At 43.8% G+C, this 23,818-nt stretch overlaps 1 protein-coding gene across 1 annotated transcript in view; it reads left to right on the top strand.

The window, feature by feature from the left end:
- LOC103600946 (serine/threonine-protein kinase ULK4-like) overlaps nt 1–20,062 on the top strand; it is a gene marked incomplete at its 5' end in the record, with an annotated part of 124,039 nt that extends 103,977 nt beyond the window's left edge. Inside the window, 2 exons of the mRNA XM_008585301.1 lie at nt 16,702–16,787; nt 19,661–20,062. Coding sequence (XP_008583523.1) covers nt 16,702–16,787; nt 19,661–19,724 — 150 coding nt within the window. The remainder of the gene's footprint in view (nt 1–16,701; nt 16,788–19,660) is intronic.
- Nucleotides 20,063–23,818: the final 3,756 nt, after the last annotated feature.

The raw sequence follows: 23,818 nt of genomic DNA, 5'->3' as shown, positions 1-23,818 counted from the left end.
AAAATCACTCCCAGTTGAGAAACACTAATGTATAGTAACAACTCAGTGCCTGTTTTACAGGCTACCTTAATCTTGTCAACATCTCAGCTTGCTCTTCTGACTTGAAGGCCCCTTCATCATTTCTCAGTGTCACCTGATGGTGGAGATGAAGGATTCTAAGCCAGGAAGACCACGGCTAGTCAAAACTTTGCCCCCCTAGGTGGCAGTTTCCTCATCTGTACCAGGACTCATGTTGCTCTGAGGTCAGCTGGGGTAATGCCTGTGAACGACTTATCACTATGGCTATTGCCAAATGAAGACCTGAGAGTCATGCAGTGTTTATAGTGTTAAGGTATTTAGAACTTCCACCTTTCTATCAGCTGCGACATTCCCCATTTCAGGATAATGAGTCCATTTAATTTGTGACAGCTTCTTTGAGAGCCTGTGGTGAGCAGCTACTAGGTCCCAACCCTGTGTCATCTCCCAAGTCTCCCTATTGTACTTGTGGATTCACTCTGGCAAACGTGTTTTTACTCAGTGGAACATGTTATCATGAGCAGAAATCACAGCCAACCATAACCCAGCTGATTTTTCCCCAGTGGAAACGTGTTTTCAGGAGGAGATTGAAGACTTCAGTCATTTAGGTGACAATTTCTCCAAGTATTAAAAAGTGGTCACTTACCAAAAAATAAAGTGCTCATCCAATAAGTCCATTTAAAAGATTACTAATAATTGCCAATTAGTTGATCTCTCTACTCTGAGAACTAGTATGTAATCATGTTGCCCATTTTCAGATGTGAGCTCTATATGTGCCTGACTGTTTAGATTCTGGGGATATAGCCTGGGGCGTGTCAAGTCAGAGCTTCCACTGCGAAAAAGACAATTACAAAGTAAACAAATAAAATAATGCGAGATAGGACTAGGTGTCAGGAGGAAAATAAAGCAGGGGAGAAGAGGAACAGTGGTGTGAGCTTTTTTTCCTTTTCTCTGACCAGTACTCGAGTTACTTTATTTCTAGTAGAAATCTCTAGGGTTCTATTTCCATATCATGAGGGATGCCGACTTTTCTTCTCATCCCCCTCAAGAGGGATGTTTAGGCATTTTGCCTGCAAGAAGGGGTCTTCAGTGCTCGGCCTGTCTGGCACACTCATCCCAGCCGTCATGTGCTGGCTCACACTCCCACCAAAGCACAGTCTCTGTCACTGAGGACAGAGGCTCAGGTAGCCTCTAGTCTCTGCCTAATTGAGGCTCCGTGGAGGGGGTAGGAACGAGGGGAGGGATCAAGTCAGCGTGGCTGGGGACTTGGTGCTGGTGTGGGAGTTTCTGACGTGGTGCCTCGTCCCCGCCACCTCTCACCTTCCTGGACCATCTCCGCGGTCCCTCCTAACCCTGCTTCCTGCCGCTCGCTGCCTGCTTCTGCAGCTTCCACATCTCCAGCAGGCTCAGGTTCCCACCTCGGGACCTTTGTGGTTCTACCATCACCCCTCTTCAGAGTACAAGTCCCCCAGATATTCTCATGCTCAGTTCTTCCTCCTCATTCCACCCTCAGCCCAAGTGTCACCTCCTCAGGGAGACTGTCCTGGCCAACCTCACAGCTCCGTTTTTCCCCCTGCTTTATTTTCCTCCTGATACCCAGCGCTCTCTTATTTGATTTGATTTGATTACTTTGTAGTTGTCTTTCTCACAGTGGAAGCTCTGACTTGACACCCGCAGGCTATATCCCCGTAATGTAAACAGTCCGGCACATAGTAGGTGCTCAATACGCCCTGTCTTCTCAAGCACAGAATTATGCTAACCAGTATCAGAAAGCCCTTCACAGCTGCCAGAGAGCCTTCCACGTGTGCTCATCTCATGCATGATTGTGATTTTTTTCTGCGCACCTCTGACTAGACTGAGGGCCTTGGGGGTGGGGATTGGGTATCATTTTCTTCGAACACTCGGGCTGCACCCATACTCATTGCATGTGCTTGAAGTCATGTCCACGTGTTTGTATATTTGACGCTTGCTTTATACCTTAAGCGTTTTCATGGTTGTCTCTACTTACAGTGGGTGGGTCACTGCAGAGTGCTGAGTGGTGGGCAGCGTGCTCACTTCGTGGAGTGAGGAACTGAGGGAGAAGGAAGCCAGGGGCGGATTTAGCTTTGTTCAGCTGACATCGCTCTACCTTGCTTCCCTTAATCCAATGGGAAGTTCAGAGAGAGGGCTGGAGATGGGTGCTGTTAAGCCACTCATTCAACCTACTTCTCCTTTTCTACCTCAAAGCCCCCCCATCACACACACGCTCACCACAAAATAAAACAATCAGTGACTGTTATCAAATAGACACCTCCATAGAATCCCAAATAGTATTCCTAAGGACCGGCTGAGATTTGTTTGGATCAAATTTCCATACTGTCTGCTCACATAGTTCCTCACTTCTTATGACCCACGTTTTCTCACACGTAACCAAATCACACCATGGCTTCTACCCCAAATATTTTCTCTCATTAGGAAATGATTCCATCCGCATCCTGTGGTTGATGTCCTAGTGCCACTGCCTTGGAAATCTATTCTCACATGCTTGTCTTTCTAAGCACTTGGTTTGGGTTTTCCTGGGAAAAATGGCATGTCCTCATCCTGTATTTCACCAGAACTTTCTTTGGGCCAACCTCTAGTTTATTCTTATATCCACAAGAGATTCACAACTGCAATTTTTTTACCAATTAAAACTGTTTTTTCCTCACTTATTTTGGACCTGGCTGTTGTAGATAGTTAGTTGGATCAGGCCTAAAAGATTTCCCAAACCAGCTATATTACATTCACCATTTTTAACTGACTGGATTTAATGGCCAGAAACTGATGTAATTATGAACAGTTTCTAAGCAAAAAGGACATTTTTATTGCTCTGCAGAGAGCTAAGAGAACTGGCTGGCCTAAAATGAAGAAGGAGGTAGCTGTGGATTATTTTCTTTTAGGAAATAACTATGTCTTATGGGGTGAAAAAGAAAAACATTCAAATCCTCAGCATGTCTTTCCAGGGCCTCTAGATTTAGCAAGTGGCCGCAAGAGCAGACAGGAGTTAGGGCAGAAGAGGAGAGTGGAGCAGTCAGGCTAGGCTGCGGAGCAGACCCCAGGAGGAGGAAAGAAAGGTCAAGAGAAGGAAGCAAATCCTTCCACACTGGTGTCCCTGAGATCTCCCCCACACCATTTGATAATCCAGGCGTTACCTTCTTTGCACACTGCTTTTCTACATCTGGAAACATTAGTGGAGAGGAGCAACACTCCCCACCTTGACCCCCACTCCAGAGGCCACTGTCTGAAATGCTGCAGACCACACCACTCACCTGGGGGCCTGGGCGCCTGGAAGCTGGGGTTAGCTCCCCCCGCATCAGCCTTCTCACTACTCAGGTGAAGGTGTCAGCTCATGCTCTCCCCTCTCAGACAGCAGCCCCATCTCGGTGTTGAGTGCTCCTGCAGCCAGACCCTCATCGGGGGAGGCAGGTGCAGTGCAGCAACGGGGGTAGGTGGCAGGAGAGAGCCGGCCAGATCTGAGTCTCCCTCCCAGCTCCACTATGGACCAGCCACCTTGCCCCATCTCTAACGTGGCATCCTAGAAGACCTTCCTCACAGGTCACTGTGAAGAGAACACGAGACAATGGCCCACATTGGCTACTCAGCAAACATTTGGTCCACTTCCCATCACCAGCAAGAACAGACCTCCACCTCGGAGTGCTAGGAGAGATGTGCCCAGCCTTTTGGTAGCCACGCTTGAGAGCAGCTGTCAGATGAGTACTGGTCTCCATGTCAGGGACAGTTCATGGGCAGTATGTAGGATCCACAGACTCCTTCGGGCAAGACCAGGAATCCCCGATTCTGTCTACAAGAAAGGTTCTGTGGGCCATGCTCCTGCTGGAAATGGTAAGGATCACCAACAGTGGCGGGAAGCAAAGGGTGCTACCCGGACCGCAAGAGATGGCCCACAACACAGTACAGAGAGGGCAAGCCATTTACACAAGGTCACCCAGCATGTAGGCAATGGAGCTAGAAGTGAAACAGCGTTTAAAGAGTTAGTCATTTATAATTTTTAATCAATCAGCCAACAACTGCGCAGGGTACTTAGAGGCAGATATGAGGATAGAGTGGTCTCTTGGGAAGAGTATGGATCTCGAAGTCAGAGAGACTGGGTCAAATCTCACTGCCACTGCTTGCTGGCCAGGTGACCTTAGGCAAGTGACATAAGCCCTCCTAGCCTCCATTTCCTTATCTGTAAAATGAGCATAGTTAACACTTATTTTTCAAGGTTGTCAAAAAGAAGATAATATATTTGAAAGCATTTAACTTTTTCCATTAAACTTTATCTGTCAATATAGTGGGTGCTCAGAAATGTTGGTTTCCTTTCTTGACCCAAATCTCAAGCCCTTTTCACTCCAAGACTTTTTGGCTCAATTAGTCCTATAGATAAAGATGAATCCCAGCAGTTTCCACCTGAAACCTAGGTTTTGTTGGCCTACACCCCCCACACCTGCTAATGCCCTGAGCAGACTCCCCTCTCTCACCCCAGTTCTTCTGGAGGGCACGATGTGGAGACTCGTGTGTGCTTTTGAGCAAGAGGCAGTCTGCCACTTTCTTCCTCTCCCATCCCAGCCTCTTTCAACTTGAGGAACCACTTTATTCCACATGCCACCACTGTCTCAGGCCTTGATCCTGCTTGGGTTCCCCCCAGTGAATTAAAGCTAGCTAAACTGTGCCCCCTGCAGAGCATGGAAGAATGCCTCGCACAGTGCTCCACCTGGACACAAAGATGGTGCTGCTTATGCCCCAATACCACTCAGTGTTCAGTGCAATCTTTCTGTCTCTCTGCAATGAATCTGCATTCATGGGGGTCTGGGTCGAATGTAGGAGACCAAGGCTTTGTGAGCTGGGACAACGTCATTTGTAAGACCCTACCTCTTCCCTTGAGATGCCCCAGTGTGGGCTCCAGCCAGGACCTTGCTGATGAGCAGATCCACTGGCAGGAACCCTTAGGGGCACCTCTAGATTTCTTTCAGATCATCCCCTGCTTACTAACCCCAGCCAGAAGGGGTCTCACTAGCTTTTGCTGAGGAACATAAAGTTTCTAAATGGGTTCCATGGAAGACACAGATGCCGAAAGGCAGCCAAAGGCTGTGCATAAGAACTACTCCACTCAGTCTCAGAGGCACTCAGCATCCCATGCAAGACATAACGAGCATCTGGGTCTGGATGCATAGCAACATATGTTAATATAGTTCTGCTTTAATCTGAATATGAAAGGTGAGGCCCTGGCAGCATTTCAAGAAGTTTCTGGAAAGACCCAGAATGAACACTGCAACATCAGGTAGAAAGCGGGGGAGGGAGCGCCAGATTCCATCACACCGACCAAAGGTTCTTCAGATTCCATCCTGGAGTCAGATGGCGAGGGGATGGCGTGTCTCAATGTGCAATGGGGAGAAATGGCTTTGAAGTAACATGAAAACCCCAGCTGAAGAGAAGACAAAGTATATGTTAAGACAACAAAATAAAGGGGCTGGATGGATAGGTTTATTTTTGAAATTTAAACTCTCTGAAGTAGAGTTGTCATAGTTACCTGCTTGCTTTTACTTGTATTTATGAGATTTGAAGGCTGCAGAGTTAAAATAATCCTCCCCTGTGTGAAGTGTGTGTCTGTAGTAACAAGCACCAAGCAGCACCTGGGCCGCTCGTGCTGTCGTCAGCTTCATCTCCTGATCTGTTTCTAGTCTGTCAGTGTTGTCTGGGCCTGTTGAGAGGAACTCATGGTTAGAAAGCTAAAGTTAACTTGGCTTCGTTTTGCCACACACATTCAGGATCACTAAAGATGTAGCCATATTTTATCACACACGCACACACACACCAAGTACCACAACCTGTCCATACCTGACTCATTACAGCCACTATCTCCTCACACCAAAACACGTTTATAAATACGGAAGCCTGCACTGGAGCCTTTTACGAGCTTCCTAAGGTTGAGGCTGTGAGTCATATTAATGAGCATAAATTTAGGATGCACCGTGGTGATAGAAAATAGTAGTACATTCTGATTTGCATGGTTTTGTAAGGCCTTACATAAGGGGTGTAGGCACCAGGTGTGGGTTTATCAGTGGCCACTTTGCCTTGGGCAAGCCACTGTTCTCTTTGTGCTCACAGCCTCTCCTGCAAACTAAGGTGTCTGGCCCACTTCAGGGTCTGCCATCATCACTGGCTACAGATGGCTCTTGCTAGTTTGCATTTGGGGAAGCTGAAATCCAGAAAAGAGCCAACCCAAACTCTGTACTGCAGGGTGTTGTGTATAAAGCCACTTCCTTACAATTCGTGAGCCTGGTAGGGAATTTGAGGGATAATTCTATACTGGGGACACCAGCATCTCCTTTCAATGTTTGGGTAATACCAAGTGATGTGTGAATGATGGGTTAACATAATGTCATGTTGAAGTGTAGCAGAAGGTTGAATACAAGTTAGGTATTTGACCAAAGTGCATTATAGTAGTCACCCCTTTATCCAAGGTTTTGCTTTCTGCGGTTTCAGAGACCCATGGCCAACCACAGTCCAAAAATATTAAATGGAAAATTCCAGAAATAAACAATTCTTCAGTGTTAAATTGTGCGACGTTCTGAGTAGCATGATGAAATCTTGAGCCATTCTGCTCTGTCCTGCCCAGGACGTGAATAATCCCTTTGTCCAGCATATCTACCATGTAGATGCTCCCCACACCTTAGTCACTTAGCCATCTGGGTCATCAGATCCACTGTCGTGGTGTCGCAGTGCTTGTGTTTAAGAAACCCTTATTATACTTAATAATCACCCCAAAGTGCAAGAGTAGTGATACTGGTAATCTGGATATGACAAAGAGAAAATCCTTTAAGTGCTTCCTGTAAGTGAAAAGGTGAAAGTTCTCAACTTAATAAGAAAAGGAAAAAAATCTGCTGCTGATGTTGCTAAAACCTACGGTAAGAATGGATCTTCTATCCTTGAAACTGTAAAGAAGGAAAACAAAATTTGTTCATGGTGTATATAGGGTTCAGCTGTGGGCATCCACTGGGGATCTTGGGATGTGTCTCCTGTGGATGAGGAGGGACTACTTATCTGATCTTAGATAGCTGGACAGACAGATATCCTTAACTATGCAGATGTAGAAGAATTGCCTTTCCAAGTTAATCTTAATTCTAAGCTCAAATTCCCAAATCTTTTATGGCTTTTCCTTTAAAGTCCCCATGTTTTGAACAATACTTGTCTACGAGGTGAACTTCATATATTTAGTATGATTTATGTTTCTATTTTGATTGATTTTAGCCGTGCAAATACCAGTCAGATGTCTTAGCAGCATGAGAAAATGACTAGCACTACAGACTTGGCTGATGTATTTTCATCATAAAGCAGAGAAATGTGAGGGAGGCATGACTGTTTGCAGGAAATTGACACCTGACCATTTGAAATATTGAAATTCTCTCATGAACTCAGAAGTCCAGGAACCTCTGCTATGTACTACATGATTGTGAAACAAAATTGAGTTTGCTTGTCTTGTTTTATGGAAATTAACTGACTGCTTGTAACTTATTCAATCAATTGTGGATTGAAAATATTCAGGAAAAAACAATTAAAAAAATACAACAATAAAAAATAATACAAATAAAAAAATACAGTATAACAACTATTTACGTAGCATTTGCATTATATTAGGTATTATAAGTAATCTAGAGATGATTTAAAGTACACGGAAGGATGTTCTTATGTTATATGCAAATACCATTTTATATAAGGAACTTGAGCGTCCATGGATTTTGGCATCCCAGGGACACCAAGGGACAACTGTAATGAAAAATAGTAACTACAGGAAGAAGTCGTGTTTATAGTCTTTGCGGTTCCTCTCACATTATTTTCTTAGTAACTGCTGTGCTCTTTCTTGACTTCTGTAATCACAACTGTGAGAAGTTCTTCAGGAGTTGGCCATGAATTCAACATCACAGTGGACAAGTGTCACTTTCGCTCCTACCTCATTCAGAATGGTAAAGAGATTTCTATGTGGGTCTTAGTTTGCACCAAACATTCTCGGTTTAGGTAGCTCAAAAGAGAAGTAGATGGGATGACTTTTGAGCAGACCCATAATTTGCTTTTTAAGAAAATTTAAGTAGAAGGTTGAAGGCCACATTATCTGGTAGATAGTGGAATGTTTTTAAAAGAAGGTTGCTTCTCATCTCAATTTATAACCCTCACTGATCTAAGAGGAGACCAAACTCTGGGAGAAAGGAGAATTTATTCTTTAGTGCTCATTCATTCCAAAGCCACTTGAAATCCTAATACTGCAAACTTGACTAATTATAGAAAATGGTTTTGGTGTCATGGGACAGAATAATTTAGCAAGGCAACTTAAAACCCTTCTGAAAAGTTACTCAGACTTTGTTTTTACTAATATCTCATTGTAAAAATCAAATCAGACTATACAGGTCTGATTGCATGCCAATTGATGCATGAATGGCTTTCTTGTTTTTCCATTTCCCTGTTGAAGGACATCTTGGTTGCTTCCACTTTTTCGTGATTGTGAATAAAGCTGCTGTACACTTTTGCATACAGGTTTTTGTGTAGACATGTTTTTAATTCACTTGGGTAAATACCTAAGAGTGCAATTGCCAGGCCACATGGTAAGACTATGTTTAATTATATAAGGAATTGCCAAACTGTCTTCCAAAGTACTGTACTATTTTGCATTCCCACCAACAGTGACTGAGAATTTCTGTTACTCTGCATCCCTATCAGCATTTGTTATTGTTAGTTTTATTAATTTTGGCTATTCTAATAGGTATGTAGTGGTAATACATTGCAGTTTTAATTTGCATTTCCCGAAAGACAAATGATGTTGAGCATCCTTCTCATTTGCTACCTATATATCTTCTTTGGTGAGGTATCTGTTCAGATTTTCTGTCCATTTTTAAAACTCAGTTTGTTCTTGTATTGTTGAATTTTAAGAGTTCTTTATATGTTCTGGATACAACTCCTTTATCAGATATGTGATTTGCAAGTATTTTCTTCTAGTATGTGGCTTATCTTTTCATTCTCTTACCAGTACCTTACAAAGAACAGAGTTTTTAAGATTTATAGAGTATGATTTGTTAACTTTTTTTTTTTTTCAGGGATTGTGTTTTTGTATTATAGACTCAACAACAAAAGCAAGGTCACAGAGATTTTCTCCTATATTTTCTTCTAGAAGTTTTATAGTTTTAAGTTTTATATTTACATCCATGATCCACTTTGAATTACGTTTTAATTTCAGGGATTGTGTTTTTGTATTATAGACTCAACAACAAAAGCAAGGTCACAGAGATTTTCCCCTATATTTTCTTCTAGAAGTTTTATAGTTTTAAGTTTTATATTTACATCCATGATCCACTTTGAATTACGTTTTATATAAGGTATAAGATACAGATGGGCATCTGTATTAGTCTGTTTATGTTGCTTATAACAAAACACCTGAGACTGGGTAATTTATGAAGAAAAATGACATTTACTGCTTACAGTTTCTGAGGCTGGGAAGTCCAGAGTCCATCTGGTAGTGGCAACAGTGACACAGGGTCGCACATTGCAAGATGGTGGGAACAGAGAGAGAGACAGACTCTCCTCTTCTTGTAAAGCCCTCAGAACCATGCCCCTGACCACCATTTTTAATCCATTCATTACTGCAGGGTCCTACAACACAATCACCCCTTCAAGACTCCACTTTTCAATTACCATAACAGGATTTCTCACCCTCTTAACAGTCACAGTGGGGGCTAAGTTTCTAATACATTAAACTTGGGAGACACAATTCAAGCTTCAGGGAGTTTTGGGGGGTCACGGTTCAGTCCACTACAGCATCCAATTGTTCTAGCAGCATTTGTTTAAAAACCTATCCTCTCATTTAATTACTTTATCAAAATTTTGACAATATTTGTGTGGTTCTATTTCTGGGCCCTCTAATCTGTTCCATTGATATGTGTATCTATCCCTCTGCCAGTGCTACACTGTCATAGTTACTATAGCCGTATGGTAAATCTTAAAAATTGAGTAATGTGATTTCCTCAAACCTTATTCTGCTTTTTCAAAATAGTTTTAGCTATTCTAGTTCCTTTGCCTTTCCATATGCATTTTAGAATCAACTATTCTATAATATCCCTGCTGAAATCCCTGCTGGGATTTTGGTAGGAATTTTATTAAACCTATACTTTGGGAGAATTTATATTTTTGTTATATTGAGCCTCTCAATTCTTGAACACAGTATATTCATTTAATTTTTTTCTTTCATCACTTATGTTATAGTTTTTATCATACACATCTTGACTTTTTTTTAGATTTATACCTTTGAAGTTTGTCAGAACTTGTTTTATGACCCAGTATATGGTGTGTATTTTGGAAATTTTCCATGTGCACTTATAAAGAATATATATTCTGCTGTTGTCAGATGAATTTTTCTATATATGTCAATTAGGTCAAGCATGTTAATCTTGTTGTATAGAACTTCTGTGTCCCTTCTGATTTTTGTATGCATACACTGGGAGAGATTGAAAAGTGTCCCACCGTCATTGTGGATTTGTCTAATTTTCACTTTGGTTCTGTTATTTTTGTTGTTTATGTATTATGAGGCTGTGATTAGGGGCATACAAATTTAGAATTGGTGTATCTTCCTGGTCAGTTGACCTTTTTATAAATATGAAATGTCTCTCTTTATCTCTGGTTATGATTATTACCTTAAAGTCTACTTTGTTGTTAGCTCCGCCAACTTTTCTTTGGTTACTGTTCACGTGGCACATCTTTTTCCATTCTTTAACTTTCAGCTGTTCTATGCCCTAGTATTTAAAGTATGTTTCTTCTAAGTAATATGTTTTGTTTTGTTTATATGCAGTTTGAACATCTTAATCTTTTACTTGGAGTATTTGGTAAATTTACATTAATGTAAGTATTAATATATTTGGTTTTACATTTACCACATTACTCTTGATTTCTGCTCTTGGTTATTTCCTTCCCTCTTTGAATTTGGGTTTGTTTTGCTATTCTTTTTCTAGTTGCTTGACATGGAAGCTTGGATTATTGATTTGAGACGTTTCTTCTTTCCTAATATAAGTATTTAGTACTATAAATTTCCCTCTAAACACTGCTTTAGCTGTATCCCACAGGTTTTGATATGTTGTATAGTAACTTTCATTCAGCTAAGAATATTTTCTAATTTTCCTTGGTATGTCCTCTTTGACTCTTGGATTATTTAGGAGTGTGTTGTTTAATTTCCAAGTGATTGGAAATATTCCTATTATCTTTGTTATTAATTTCTAGCTTAATCCCATTATGGTCAGAGAATATATTTTTTAATAATATAAATTATTTTAAATGTGTTAAGATTTGTTTTATGACACAGAATATTATATACATTGGTGAATGTTCCTGGATTATTGGAAAAGATGTGTATACTGGTGTTGGTGTGTTCAGTGCTCTACAAATATCAATAAGATCCAGTTGGTTGATGGTGTTGCTCAGTTCTTCTTCATCGTTGCTGACTTTTTGTCTACTCATCCTATTTATTACTGTGAAAGGAATTTTGAATTCTCCAACTACTATTGTGGCTTTACCTGTTTTTCCTTTAAGTGGTATTAGTTTTTGCTTTGTGTATTTGTAATTTATGTTATTAGATGCATACATATTTATTATTATGTCTTCTTGGTGATATAACCCTTTTATCAACATGTTATATCTCCATTTACCCCTAATAATTTTCTCTGCTCTAAAGTCTAATATATCTGATAAAAGTTTTCTTTTGATTTATGTTTGCATGGTATATCTTTTTTTCATCTTTTTACTTTTAACCAACCTATTTCATTATATTTAAATTAAGATTCTTATAGACAGTATATACTTGGGTCATTTTTGTTAATCATTCAGAAAATCTCTTACTTGCTATATTTAGGTCATTTACATTTAATGTAATTCTTGTTATTTAGGATTTAGTCTACCTTTTTGTTTGATTTCTGTTTATCCCCAGTGTTTTCATTTCCTCACTTTTTCCATTCCTGCCTTCTTTTAAGCTATTCAAACATTTTTAGTATTATATTTTAATTTATTCTGTTTTTTACCATAGCTCTTTGTATACAGTTTTTTAGTGGTTGATATTGATTACAAATACTTAACTTTTCACAGTCTACTTATGACCAATATTTTACCACATCAATTAGAATATGGAAACCTTACCACCTTATAGTTTTCTTTGTCATTCTCCTCCTTTATGACTGTAAACCTCATCAGACAATATATTTTTTACTTTTCTACCATCAAAAATCTTTTAAAGAAAGAAAATATCCTCTTATATTTACCATTTCTACTGCTTTTCCTTCATTCTTGATGTTCCAAGTTTCCTTCTGGTACTATTTCCTTTCTCTCTTGAAGACCTTCCTTTGGTAATTCTTTTAGAACAGCTTTGTTTCTAATAATTTTCCTTTATCTGACAATGTCAATATTTCATCTTCATTCCTGAATGATATTTTGATATGATGATGTCGTTCCTGAATGGTATTTGCTACATATAGAATTCTAGTTTGATAGTTCATTTATTTATTTATTTTTTTTAGCACTTTAAAAATATTGTGCCACTCTCTTCTGGTTGCCATGGTTTCTAATGAGAAATCCACAGTAATTCAAATCATTGTTACACTATAGGTAATGCATCCCCCCCCCCCCCCCCCGCCTGCTTTCAAGATACTATCTTTTGTCTTCAGCAAGTTTGATTATGATGTGTTTGGATGTGGATTTCTTTAGATTTATCTTGTTTGGGATTTACTCAGCTTCTTGAATCCGTGGGTTTCTTTCTTTCACCACACTTGGAATAGTTTTAGTTATGATTCCTTCAAATATCTTTTTATTCATTCATTCTCTGTCCTCTCATTCTGGAACTCCAGTGACAAAATTTTTCATTATTGTCCCATAGGTCCCTAAGACACTATTCATTAGTATTTTTAATCTTTTTTTTTTTTTTTTCTCTATTGCTCTCTGGGTCATTTGTATTGATCTATCTTCAAGTTCACTGGCTCTTTTATCTCCATTCTGCTATTGAGTCTATCCAGTGAGATTTTTTATCATTTTGTTTATTATATTTATAGTGTTAAAATTTCCATTTGGTGATTCTTTATATATACATATATATATATTTTAACTGCTACATTCTGTTTTAGTACTTATTTCAATAATGTTAGTAATTGCTTCATTTTAGTATTTTTATAACAACACTTTAAAATCTATGTCAGATAATTCCAGCATCTGTGTTGTTTTATTATCTTCTGTTCATTGCCTTTTCCCACATGAGTTCAAATTTTCATGGTTGTTTATATGCCAAGGGCTTATGGTTTGAATGTTTGTCCCTCTAAAGCTCATGTTGAAACTTAATCTCCCTTGTAACAGTATTAAGAGGGTAACCTGACTATGGTATTTGAAAGGTGGGCCTTTAAGAAGTGATTGGATTATGAGGGATATGCCCTCACGAATGGATTAATTCGCTCATGGGCTAATGGATTAATGGGTTATCATGGGAGTAGACTGATGGCTTTATAAGGAGAGGAAGAGAGACCTAAGTTAGCACAAGGGCATGTTCAGCTCTTTTGCTATGTGATTCCCCGCACTGCCTTGGGTTCTTTAGAGAGTTCCCACTAGGAAGAAGGCCCTCACTAGATATATCCCTCAACTTTGGATTTCCCAGCCTCCAGAACTGTAAAAAATAAATTCCATTTTTTTAATAAGTTACCCAGTTTCAGGTATTCCATTATAAGCAGCAGAAAATTGACTAATACACTTAGTAATTTTGAATTTTATCCTGGTCATTTAAAATATAACGTTATGAAAACTCTGTCTTGTTGAAACTCTACAGAGAATATTGGTATTTTTTGTTTTAGCAAACAATTATGCCGGGTAGGTTCAGGCTGCAGGTTGGCACTGTAATTTCAGTGTCAGATCAGTTTTAAAGGTTTTGCAGTGCTTATGTGGATCTATCTGGTGTGTCCTTCCCCCAGGGGTCAGTATGGGGAGGTGGGCAGAGGTTTACATTAGCTCAGTTCTCCAAGTCTTTGGTATGCTGTCAAGATCAGTGCCATGCATGCATAGGTTGGGGTCGAGCCCAGGAGTTCATAAACAAGTTTATGGGGCTGCTTTCCAGAACTTTTCATTATCTCCCACATACTTTCTGGTTCCCTGGATCTCCCATTTTCTATCTGGCCAGAAACTGCCCACTTCCACAGTTGTGTCACACAGGGCCAAACACAGAGAAAAAGAGCTTGGGTTGCTGATGCCTGTTGCTGCTACTACTGCCATGGCTGCCACCACAGAAGTGCCTGGGGTCTGGAGCACAGGAGGATGGAGGAAAAGGAGTGAAAAAAACCTGGGGGAAAGGGTTCATCTACCTGCTAGATTTTGGGAGTTCCCTTTTCCACTTCTGAAGCTGGGTTTCTCCTGGAGCCCTCTCTGTCTGCCTCACAATGCTCACTTCTGGGGTTTGGGTTTGTTCAGCTCAGGCTCGCCTATACCGGAAAAAGAGAAGTGGTTTGGTAGAACTGTGAATTCACGGTCCTCTCCCAGTCTGCCTGTTGGTGTATACTTTTCAGTGTTCTCAAATAGCTGTGCTATGCATTCTGTTCAGTTTTGATAGTTGCATTCAGGAGAGAAAGGGAGAGAACTGGAACCCTGACCGACATACAGTCATGTGTCGCTTAATAACTGGGATATGTTCTGAGAAATGTGTCATTAGGAGATTTCATCATTGTTCGAACATCATAGAATATACTTGCACAATCCTAGATGGTCTAGCCTACTACACTAGGCTGTTTGGTATAGCCTGTGGCTCTGACCATTGTCGTATTTACAGTCCATCGTTGACTGAAACGTCATTAGGTAGTGCATGACTGTAATTTTCAATTTTATTTTCTAATTAAGTCATCCTTATATACAGGACAACAGTTGATGTTATTTATAAGAGTTCAGTTAAGTGGCCAAATCACATCACTTTTAATTACTTCTTTTGGCTTTGTTGATTCCTACACTTCTGTCAGCTGCACATGATGCTATTTTTGTCTCTTCCTTTGATCACATAATTCTCACTGTATTTTTCTATTTGCACCTTCTAGCCAGCCTTATGAGTCAATGTAATTTTGTCAGTTCTTTGCGACTTGAGGGGGTGATTTCCTTGGAGCACAGCCTCTGCACACAATACCAGGCAGGGCTGGTTGGGGGCAGTGAGCCTGGATGTAGCTCAGCTGAGCTGCCTGGGGGCAGTTCTGAGAAAAATCAAGTGGGAATCTTCACTGAAGACCACTGATCTGGAGTGCACCTTCAATATAAGTTTGTGCTTACTTCAGACATAATTGAAGTACAGTTGACATTTTCAAATAGCAGACTTTTGAACTCATCAACTTGAATGTAATTTCAGAACAAATGTCCATGCAGCTGTTTTAAGATGCAAATCTTTGCAGAAGTTACACCTGATGCCGTTGAACTGGCAGCTGGTCTCTGGCACACTCAGGAAGTGGGAGAGGATCTCAGTGGAGGTTCAAATTCATTCACATGTAGTTCTGAGTCCACGTTAAGGTTTAATTATCCTTGTGACCTTCCTATCACCATGAGTGATTGGTTAAGAAATGTTCAGCCTCTTCTTGACAACTAGGGAGATAATAATCCAGCCTTGATCATTATGATCAAGTGGAAAGACACAGAACACTCGAGCAACTGGATCAGCTAAGGCTAATCTAGTTCCAGCTACATAGTGGGAAGAAAATCAGGCTCCATGTGAACTCCTGTAGGGCACCTTAATTTCACTAAGCCTCCTTACCTCATATATAAGGAAGGTGAGACTGTTGAGAAGAATAAATGAGAACATGTATAAGAAACTGTAAAGCCTTCTGAAATATAAAGTGCCATACAAGTGCTTACTACAAAACTTTTAAACTAGCAAAGATAAAAATAGGACATGAATGGTGTATTGAGAAGCAAGTCTAATACAAGAATCAAAAGTTTATTCCTAAAGTCTTCTCTTCTTTGCCTTATAGAACATGGACTCATTTTTTGGAGGGGCTGAATTATGAGGTCTCTGGGTACATAGGCTTGGTCCATCCCATCTGAGCCCTTCCAGTCCTGAGAGTTTATGATTCTGCACATAGGTGCTGCAAAGTCAGGGATGCCCAAGAGTATTTCTCCCAGGATTGTGGTGATTAGCATAGGCAAACTTCCTGGGATTTGGTTATTAGTGGCTCCTCTCCCATGCTCCTCAGATCCCCAGGCACCCAGAATCATGGTCCTTCTGCCCATGTGAAAAAGATTGTATTGGGCTTAGACCCCCAAGGATAGGTTTCTAATTACTCGTCTGGCTCTCTGGGTCCCAGCACTAACAATGTAGTTTTGCTTCAACTGGAAAGTTCAGGGTTCCAGATACAAACCCTCTTGAGGGACCCACAGGAGGCACCCCACACTGAACTGGCCATTTCCAGCACCAGCAGACTTCCTTATGCTCACCCACAAGGGTCACCAGTGTTCTGCCTCTATCCCCGTGGCAGCAGTGCCCTGGGGGTGGTTACAGGGAGCTGCAGACCAGCCCAGGGCACACTGCCCAATGACACAGGCAGCTATAGCACCATACAGGCCTGACCCTCATAGTTCCCATCCAACACAGCATGAGTCAAGGGTGGGCTGGCTGACCACTTTCTTCTCCCTCCCTTGCAGATCACTTCCAATGAGAAGCATCTGGAGAGCCTCAAGAATGCAGACAGCCTCCTGCAGGCTCTGGAGCAGCTGGCCCCAGCCAGTGGGTAAGTGGAGCCCAGCAGGAGCAGTGTGCAAAGTCTGCTCAGGGTCAGCAGGCACTCTCAACCAGCTCCTTCTCCCAACCACTGCCCCCACTTGCACCACACCAGGGACCACCTCCTTCCAGCCTGTCATTGCCCACTGAGATCCCTCCCACTGTGGGAAGGGACACTCAGCCCCTCTGTCCCCTGGTAATCCCCACTGTGGTGTGGGAGGGCAGGAATCAACAGGGGGAGAGGTCTTGGCCCTGCCAGGGGAGGCAATATTCCCACCTCAATGCATCTGAGAAGGCTGAGTAGATCGTGACCAGGTGGGAGATGTAGTGACCCTCATGAGAAGGTGTGTGGGTGCACACGCACCCCCATCAGCAGCCCAGCTGGAGGTGTTATCACCACCTTGTGGAGGCCCTGTGGGCTCGGGCAGGGCTGCGGCAGCACCACCAGCCCTGCCTGCTCCACAGCCAGACCTGTAGAAGGGAAGCTTAGAACACGTAGGGCAGAGTATCTACTCTCAGAAGCCAACAGTGTGGGGTTAGGCCCACCTCCCAGTACTCAGCTATGCAGTCAGTGTGCCCAGACCATACTGGAAGTGAGGACAACAGACCAGAGCAAGGCCTGTCACCAGGAGCGTGTTACATACTGTGAAGGCAGGAACCAGTGTCTCTGTCAGCCGCATAGTGTCGCCACTGCTTGCTGGAGTTGGAGTGAGAGCTGTCGGGAGGGTTCATCCCACAGTGACATGCACCACCCCCCCACTGAACTTGAGAGGTACATGTGGGGCTTACAAATTTTTACACTATCATCCAAAATGATAGTGCCAAGTGATCAGAGAAAACTTACATAGGAATCAAGAGAAAGTTGCCCCCAGGTATCCATCCTTCACTTGGTTGGTGCTGTGTCACTGGGCTCCCTGTGTGACAGCACCAGAGCTGGCCGTGGTGCAGGCTCAGTGAATGTAGTCACATCTCCTCTCTCCAGCCATTGTCCCCAAAGTTGAGGGAAGTGGCCAGAGGTTGTGGTGGCCACAGTTCCCTGAGTCCCAGCTGCTCTATCCACTCTGGGAAGAAGGACCCACATCCTAAGGGGTGTCTGATCCTCACTGGATGTGTAAGACATGGAATGGCATCTGGCATTTCATGGCAGTTTCTGCTGGTTTTTAGAACTGCAGAGGTTTATGAAATCTGCTTCCTGGTGTGTTTGGGTTTGGTATTAATTTGAAAAAAAATGTGTGTGGCTGAGGCATGGCTAAGAAGGTAAGTCTACAGAGAAGGTTCAGCTCGCACCAGCCTTTTGCATTTAATCCTGGATTGGTCTGCCCCAGCCCCTTTCCTTTTTAGTGTAAACCAGGGAAGTAGTTTCTTATCCGTGGATTTCTGAGGGGAGGGGAAGGAGAAGATGGGTGTGCCTGTGGTATAGGGCATGGATAGTGACTCCCTGGCTGGGCTCTAGGCCTTCTGCTAGACTGGTTTCTGGCATCCTTCCCCAGGGGACCTGGCCTTGTGCAAAAATCCACGAGGAAGCCACCCTAAGCAGATTTGTGCTGCGGAGGGCACATGGAGGGCTGCTGAGGAGTGGAGTTTAGCAGGTTGGCCCTGAGAACCCTCCCCTCCAGGGCGTGCCTCTGTGGGGCTCCTCACCTAGCAGGGGCCTCTGGCTGCCTCTAGGCCCGAGCTAGCACATCCTCATGCTGGACCAATTTGGGAGAGCTGGACCCAAATTTGGAGTGAATGTGTCAAAAGAAGGCTCAGTGCTCCATGAGGCCAGCGGCCTCTCCTACATCCACACCCAACACTCCAGCAACTAAAACATCTTCACTGGGCAGATCTTGTGCTGGGTGGAGAGGTTGCTCTTGCGGGTTGTCTCATTTGGGCTTTGTTCAGATGGCCCAACCAGAAAGGGTTTTCTTGTGTCAACCAAGAATGAGTGGATGGCAAAAGTTCCCAGTTTTGCTGCTGCTCTGCCAGAGGTTGGTCTGCCTTCCTTGCCAGCCCCTGTGGTGGCTCTGGCAGGCAGGGTGGGCAGCGTGGCCCCACCAGACTAACCTGGGCTCAGCCAGGAGCAGCCCGAGTTCAAACGCATTCCTGCTGTCCCTTGGGGCCTTTGATGCGCAGAGCAGGAATGCATGGCACCATCTCCCAGTCACTGCCCCATCCCACTGCCACCCACGTGTTTTATGCAGTGCACCCGCCCCTGCCCCCCCTCCATTTATTTGGTAACAGCTCTATTTCTGTGCAGTCAAGAGTGTGCCATGATCTAATTTTACCCTTCAAGGGTAACCGCTATGTTAGTGTCATTCTTTTCTTTGCTAACAGTTGTTAAGGCACAGGTTTAAATGTGTCTCAATTTGTTCTGGTTGCAAAGTTTCCATTTTAAGTTTTTAATTGCACATCCACACCTATGAGAGTAAGAAACTCAGACCTCCTGGCTGATTGGCTGGGAAGCGGTACTATGGAGCAGGGCAGGTCAGTGTGTGGAGTGGGTCTGGGATGGACAAGTCAGCTCCACATGGGAACCGGACAGGCCCACTGTGGGCCCCAGGCTGGAGAGAGTGTGGCTGCCCTCCGTCTGACTTGCCCTTACAGGGTAGTAACAGTGCTCCTGGCAGACGTGGCTCATATGGTGAGTGGTGGCCAGGGCCAGGAGCTCAGGCCTAGCTTAGGTGTGCCCCACCAGGACTGTGGGCCGAGGGTTCTCACCTCACAGCCCGAGTCAAGGTTTCCTGCTTCTGCTTCCGAGAAGATGATGTGCATGCACAGCTCTAGGAAGCAGCTGGTCCATCAGATACTTGGGTGCAAAAGAGGCCAGCCCCTTTGATAGGGTGGGCATTTTATCCTGTAGATGCCTGTAAAGTGATCTACTTTTTTTTTTTTTTTTCATAGTTCATCTGCTGACAATGTGGTGGCTTCCTTGGCCCAGGAAATCCTACAAGCTGTCAGCCACTAGGCAAGAAGGCACTTAGCAAAAGCCCACTCTGAAGCACCAACCCTTGACTGCACAGGCAAGGTCAGCTGCCAAACATAGTGGCCACATCACCACCCAGAGCTGTATTTGGACCTAATAAAGTCAGCTGAATCCAGAATCTGCCAGCTGAAGTGCTCTCACTGACTCTAGGCCCTAGAAAACCCACCTACAACAGACTTCCTCCGTTCCTATAGGAAGCATCTGGGAAGCCCAGGTTTGCTAGCTGTTCTCAGAAACATACTTCCCCACTCCATGTGGGCCAGGTAGGCCTCCTCTAAAGCACATACTGCCTGTGCTAATAAAGAAGTGGATGAGAAGCACAGTTCTCTGTAAGCCGTTGTTCCCTCCTTGGGGAAGAGCTGAAAGGCAGGACCAGACAGGAATGTTTGCCCAGCTGCAGCTCCAGAGCAAGCCTTTGGAAGCTAGTTTTAGCCTCATTATCTTCTTCCCACTTTTACCTGCCTGGCTTTTTTTTTTTTTTTTTTTTTTTTTTTTTTTTCATTTCAGGGGCAAACTAATTCTAAGAGTCCTGGGGAGGACTGGGCAGGACTCACTAACCAGCAGATAGTTAAACATTTGTATAAAGAATGCAGAACGCTCAAGGAACACTGGCTTCCTTGCAGGCTTGCCCATCTAGATGGGATGATGGCATCAAGGCAGAATCATTCCCCACAACTTGTATCATGTACCTCCTTATCCCAGAAACCTTTCCAGCTTTTGCCTCATGTTCCCTCACACACATCTTCCTACTTCCTATGTAAGAGTCAAGCCCATGAAAATATTTGGTGGACACTATGGAAAGATGCTGGGACTGCTTTACTGGGGAAGGCTTGCTCTTGAATCTGGACTGGAAGGTAGGTCCTGAGCAGCTCCAACCAGATGAGTAAGTTGAGGCAATCCTTTGGCCTCTCTAGGGCCTCATTTTCCCCATCTGTGAAGTGAAGGGGCTAGAAGAGAGCAATGGCTACTAACCCTCTCCCAGCTCTAGTGCTCTGTGCTTCTCCTAAGGGAGAGGGGATTTGTCCCTTAACAAACACTGCCCAGATGGATTCTGTTCCAGGCAGCAGCCACCTGCAGGTAGAATGGGTGGGACAGGCAAAAGTGGTAGCCACGCAGGTGCACAGAAGGCCCCACCTACTTCATCACGGGAAGCTGATCACGTTGTCACCAACTGCACCACTTTGACACAGTGATCTGGGTAGTTTGCCAGTTTTCATTTGGCTTTATAATAAAAACATCAGCCCTGTGCCCAACCACATCAAAGGCCTCTATGTCAATTACCTTATTTAATCCCCACCACAACCTGCAAAGCAGGCCTTCTAGCTTCATTTCATAGATGAGAAAACACTCAGAGGAGCCGATCCACTTGCCCAGCAGCCCACAGCTTGGCTTAATTTAGGACTTACTCCATGGCCCCTGAGTATCCCCCAGTGGGGTGTTCAAACCTTGAGCTGTGACTAATTGGGGCATGAGAGTGTGTCCCACCCAGTAACGAGCAGCTTCATTTAACCTCTGCTGGCCTACTTACTGACGGGGTGAGGCTCTAAGGACTTAGTCCTACTGGGCAGTGCCCTCCACCAGGCTGCATGTGCCCATGTAGCCCTGGCCTGGCTGGATTTGCCTGTGCATCTAGGAGTGAGGGGGGAGTAGCTGGTGGAGCAACCAGAGACCTGGATTTCAGCCCCAAGTGCCTTTGCTTGCTGGGCCCAGGAACAGGCAAAGGTCTTGTTTTCCCAGGACATCTCCTTTCATTCAGTTTTCGGGGGAACTGCCTCAGGGTTCTGGGTCTGGAGTGCTCCCAGAGGGTATTTCAGAGCAATGAAAGATTCTTCTTCCTCCTTTCTCCTTTTCAGTTGAACAGGAAGAGATCTTTGGTGTTTAACATAAAATAGGAAGGTCTTAACATCCCAGAACCATTTTGTTGAGTGGACCACCCCTGGCCCTGAGCCTCACAGCATTACCTGTTGGGGAGAAGGCATATCAAGGTAGGCAAGGGACAGGAAGAGGATGGTCCCGAAGGTGCCAGGTCACTAAAGCTAGTTTATGCCAAAGCTTGTACTCTGACATGAGGCTGTGTCCTCCTGGATTAAAGGGATCCTTTTTGTTACTCTTACACAGGTGCCCTATGGAAAGCAGCAGCTCAGGTCCCAGAGTTCAGAGATGGGGGATGTGAGCAGGCTGGCTGGGCAGAGAGGCTGAGAGTGGTAACTCTTCCCTGCCCACCCCAGGCTGCAAGCCTTGTATCTGGCTTCCCAGGCTGGCTGTAGTTCTGAGAAGTGCAGAGCTGGCCCTGGGCCGCCTCAGAGCTCTCAGGACTCTGGCAGTGGCGAGGGACCTAGACCCTCGCACCTACTAACCCTCTCCTACCCTCTATTCCTTGACTTCAGCTGCCTGCCAATTGGGTATAACTTATTGGCTTAGCCTCTCCAGGGATGAATGGTGTTACTAAACCAGTTGTAGGAGGCAAAGGAGGTGGCCAGACCATGAGCGGGAAGGGGAAGCCCAGGTGAGTACCTGCAAGGAACTACCTTCTCTCCCTCCACTAACAGCAGGCCTAAAGCTCCAAGACCTGGCCTTAACTTGGAGCCTGAGAGTAGGTGCCCTCTGAGCTGTACCTCTGTGAAGTGCCATTTGGTTGACTGGCCACATATGTCTTGAGAGGAGCTGACAATCATGTGGGGCAGTTAAGGAGGCTGGGGCCTGTGTGATGCAACAGCATAACTTACTATCTCATGGTTCTTTGCACTTGTCTGTCTTTTCGTGTTTCCCATATTACCTCATGACATTCTCAAGTCAACTCTGTGAACACAGGGCAGGCATTATCCCTCTTTTATAGTTCAAAAAGCAGGGGCTTTAGGCTCTTGTACAAGGTGAGTGATAGGAGGGAAACTGCATCTCTGCACCGTCTTTTCGTGTTTCCCATATTACCTCATGACATTCTCAAGTCAACTCTGTGAACACAGGGCAGGCATTATCCCTCTTTTATAGTTCAGAAAGCAGGGGCTTTAGGCTCTTGTACAAGGTGAGTGATAGGAGGGAAACTGCATCTCTGCACTTTTCTTCCTCCCCTAGCAACAGAAAAACACAATGTAGAAATAAATCTCCCTGATATATGCAGGGGTTGAGTTAAGAGGAGGTAGGGAGGGAAGGAGAAAGCCACAAGAAAGGGCTTGGACCCTTGGGAGAGCTGTCTGGAATGGGGTGGGAACAAGACTAGCCAAAGCTAAGGGGGCTTTGGCCCCAACAGCCTCAAGTTTTAGTGGGACTGTGGAGGAGGGAAGTGTGGGAGCAAGAAGCTGCAGCCTAGAACAAGGACATTTTAAACCGATTCCTTAAGTCCCCTCTGGCCTCTCATCAGAGGCTTAATGTTGAGGACAAAGCATTCACTGTTTAATTACTTTTGAATAGGTGATAGTCAGTGTATGAGCCTGGTAAAAGCACTATATGGTATCAAAAGATGTAGAGCCTCGTCCCTCTCTCTGTCTCCTCCCCCAAGGTGCCCAGTGTCACAAGTGTCTTTGTATGCATCCAGGGATAGTCTATGCACATGTAAGTTTTTTACAAAGATTCTGCCACACACACCCCCATTTTTTTTTAACCCAAACTTTAGCAGATGTAAACTCTGCTCTTTTTCTACTTAATGATGTATTTCTTTACTTAATTGTTTTGAAGATCATTTTTTATTAAAACAGCTTTATTTGCTGGGTTTTTTTTTTTTTCCTTTTGACAGCAGTGGTCCACCAAATGGATGCATCACAATTTGCTTAACCTGTTAATGGGTATCAACAGCACTGCAGTGAATATCCTTGTATGCTTCATGTGAATGTACCTTAAATGAATTCTGAGAGTAGAACTGCTTTGTCAGAGTATCTCTGCCTTATCTAACATGGAAATTCAGGAGTTTATGGATACAGGGACCTTTCACTGTCCATGCCAAAATTTGCCCTGGAAATACATAGGGTTACAGTCCCAGCCTGTCTGAAAGGGTGGGATCACTTTTGCCTCCCTGTATACCTGTTCTGAGATCTGTCCCTGTCACCCCCCCTCCCCCCAGTTCTACTGAGGCCTGTCATCTC

This window comes from Galeopterus variegatus, unplaced genomic scaffold (assembly GCF_000696425.1).
Source record: "Galeopterus variegatus unplaced genomic scaffold, G_variegatus-3.0.2 Scaffold3513, whole genome shotgun sequence".
Classification (NCBI taxonomy): domain Eukaryota; kingdom Metazoa; phylum Chordata; class Mammalia; order Dermoptera; family Cynocephalidae; genus Galeopterus; species Galeopterus variegatus.
Note: the sequence above shows the minus strand (reverse complement) of the source record. Positions and strands in the feature narration are given on the sequence as shown.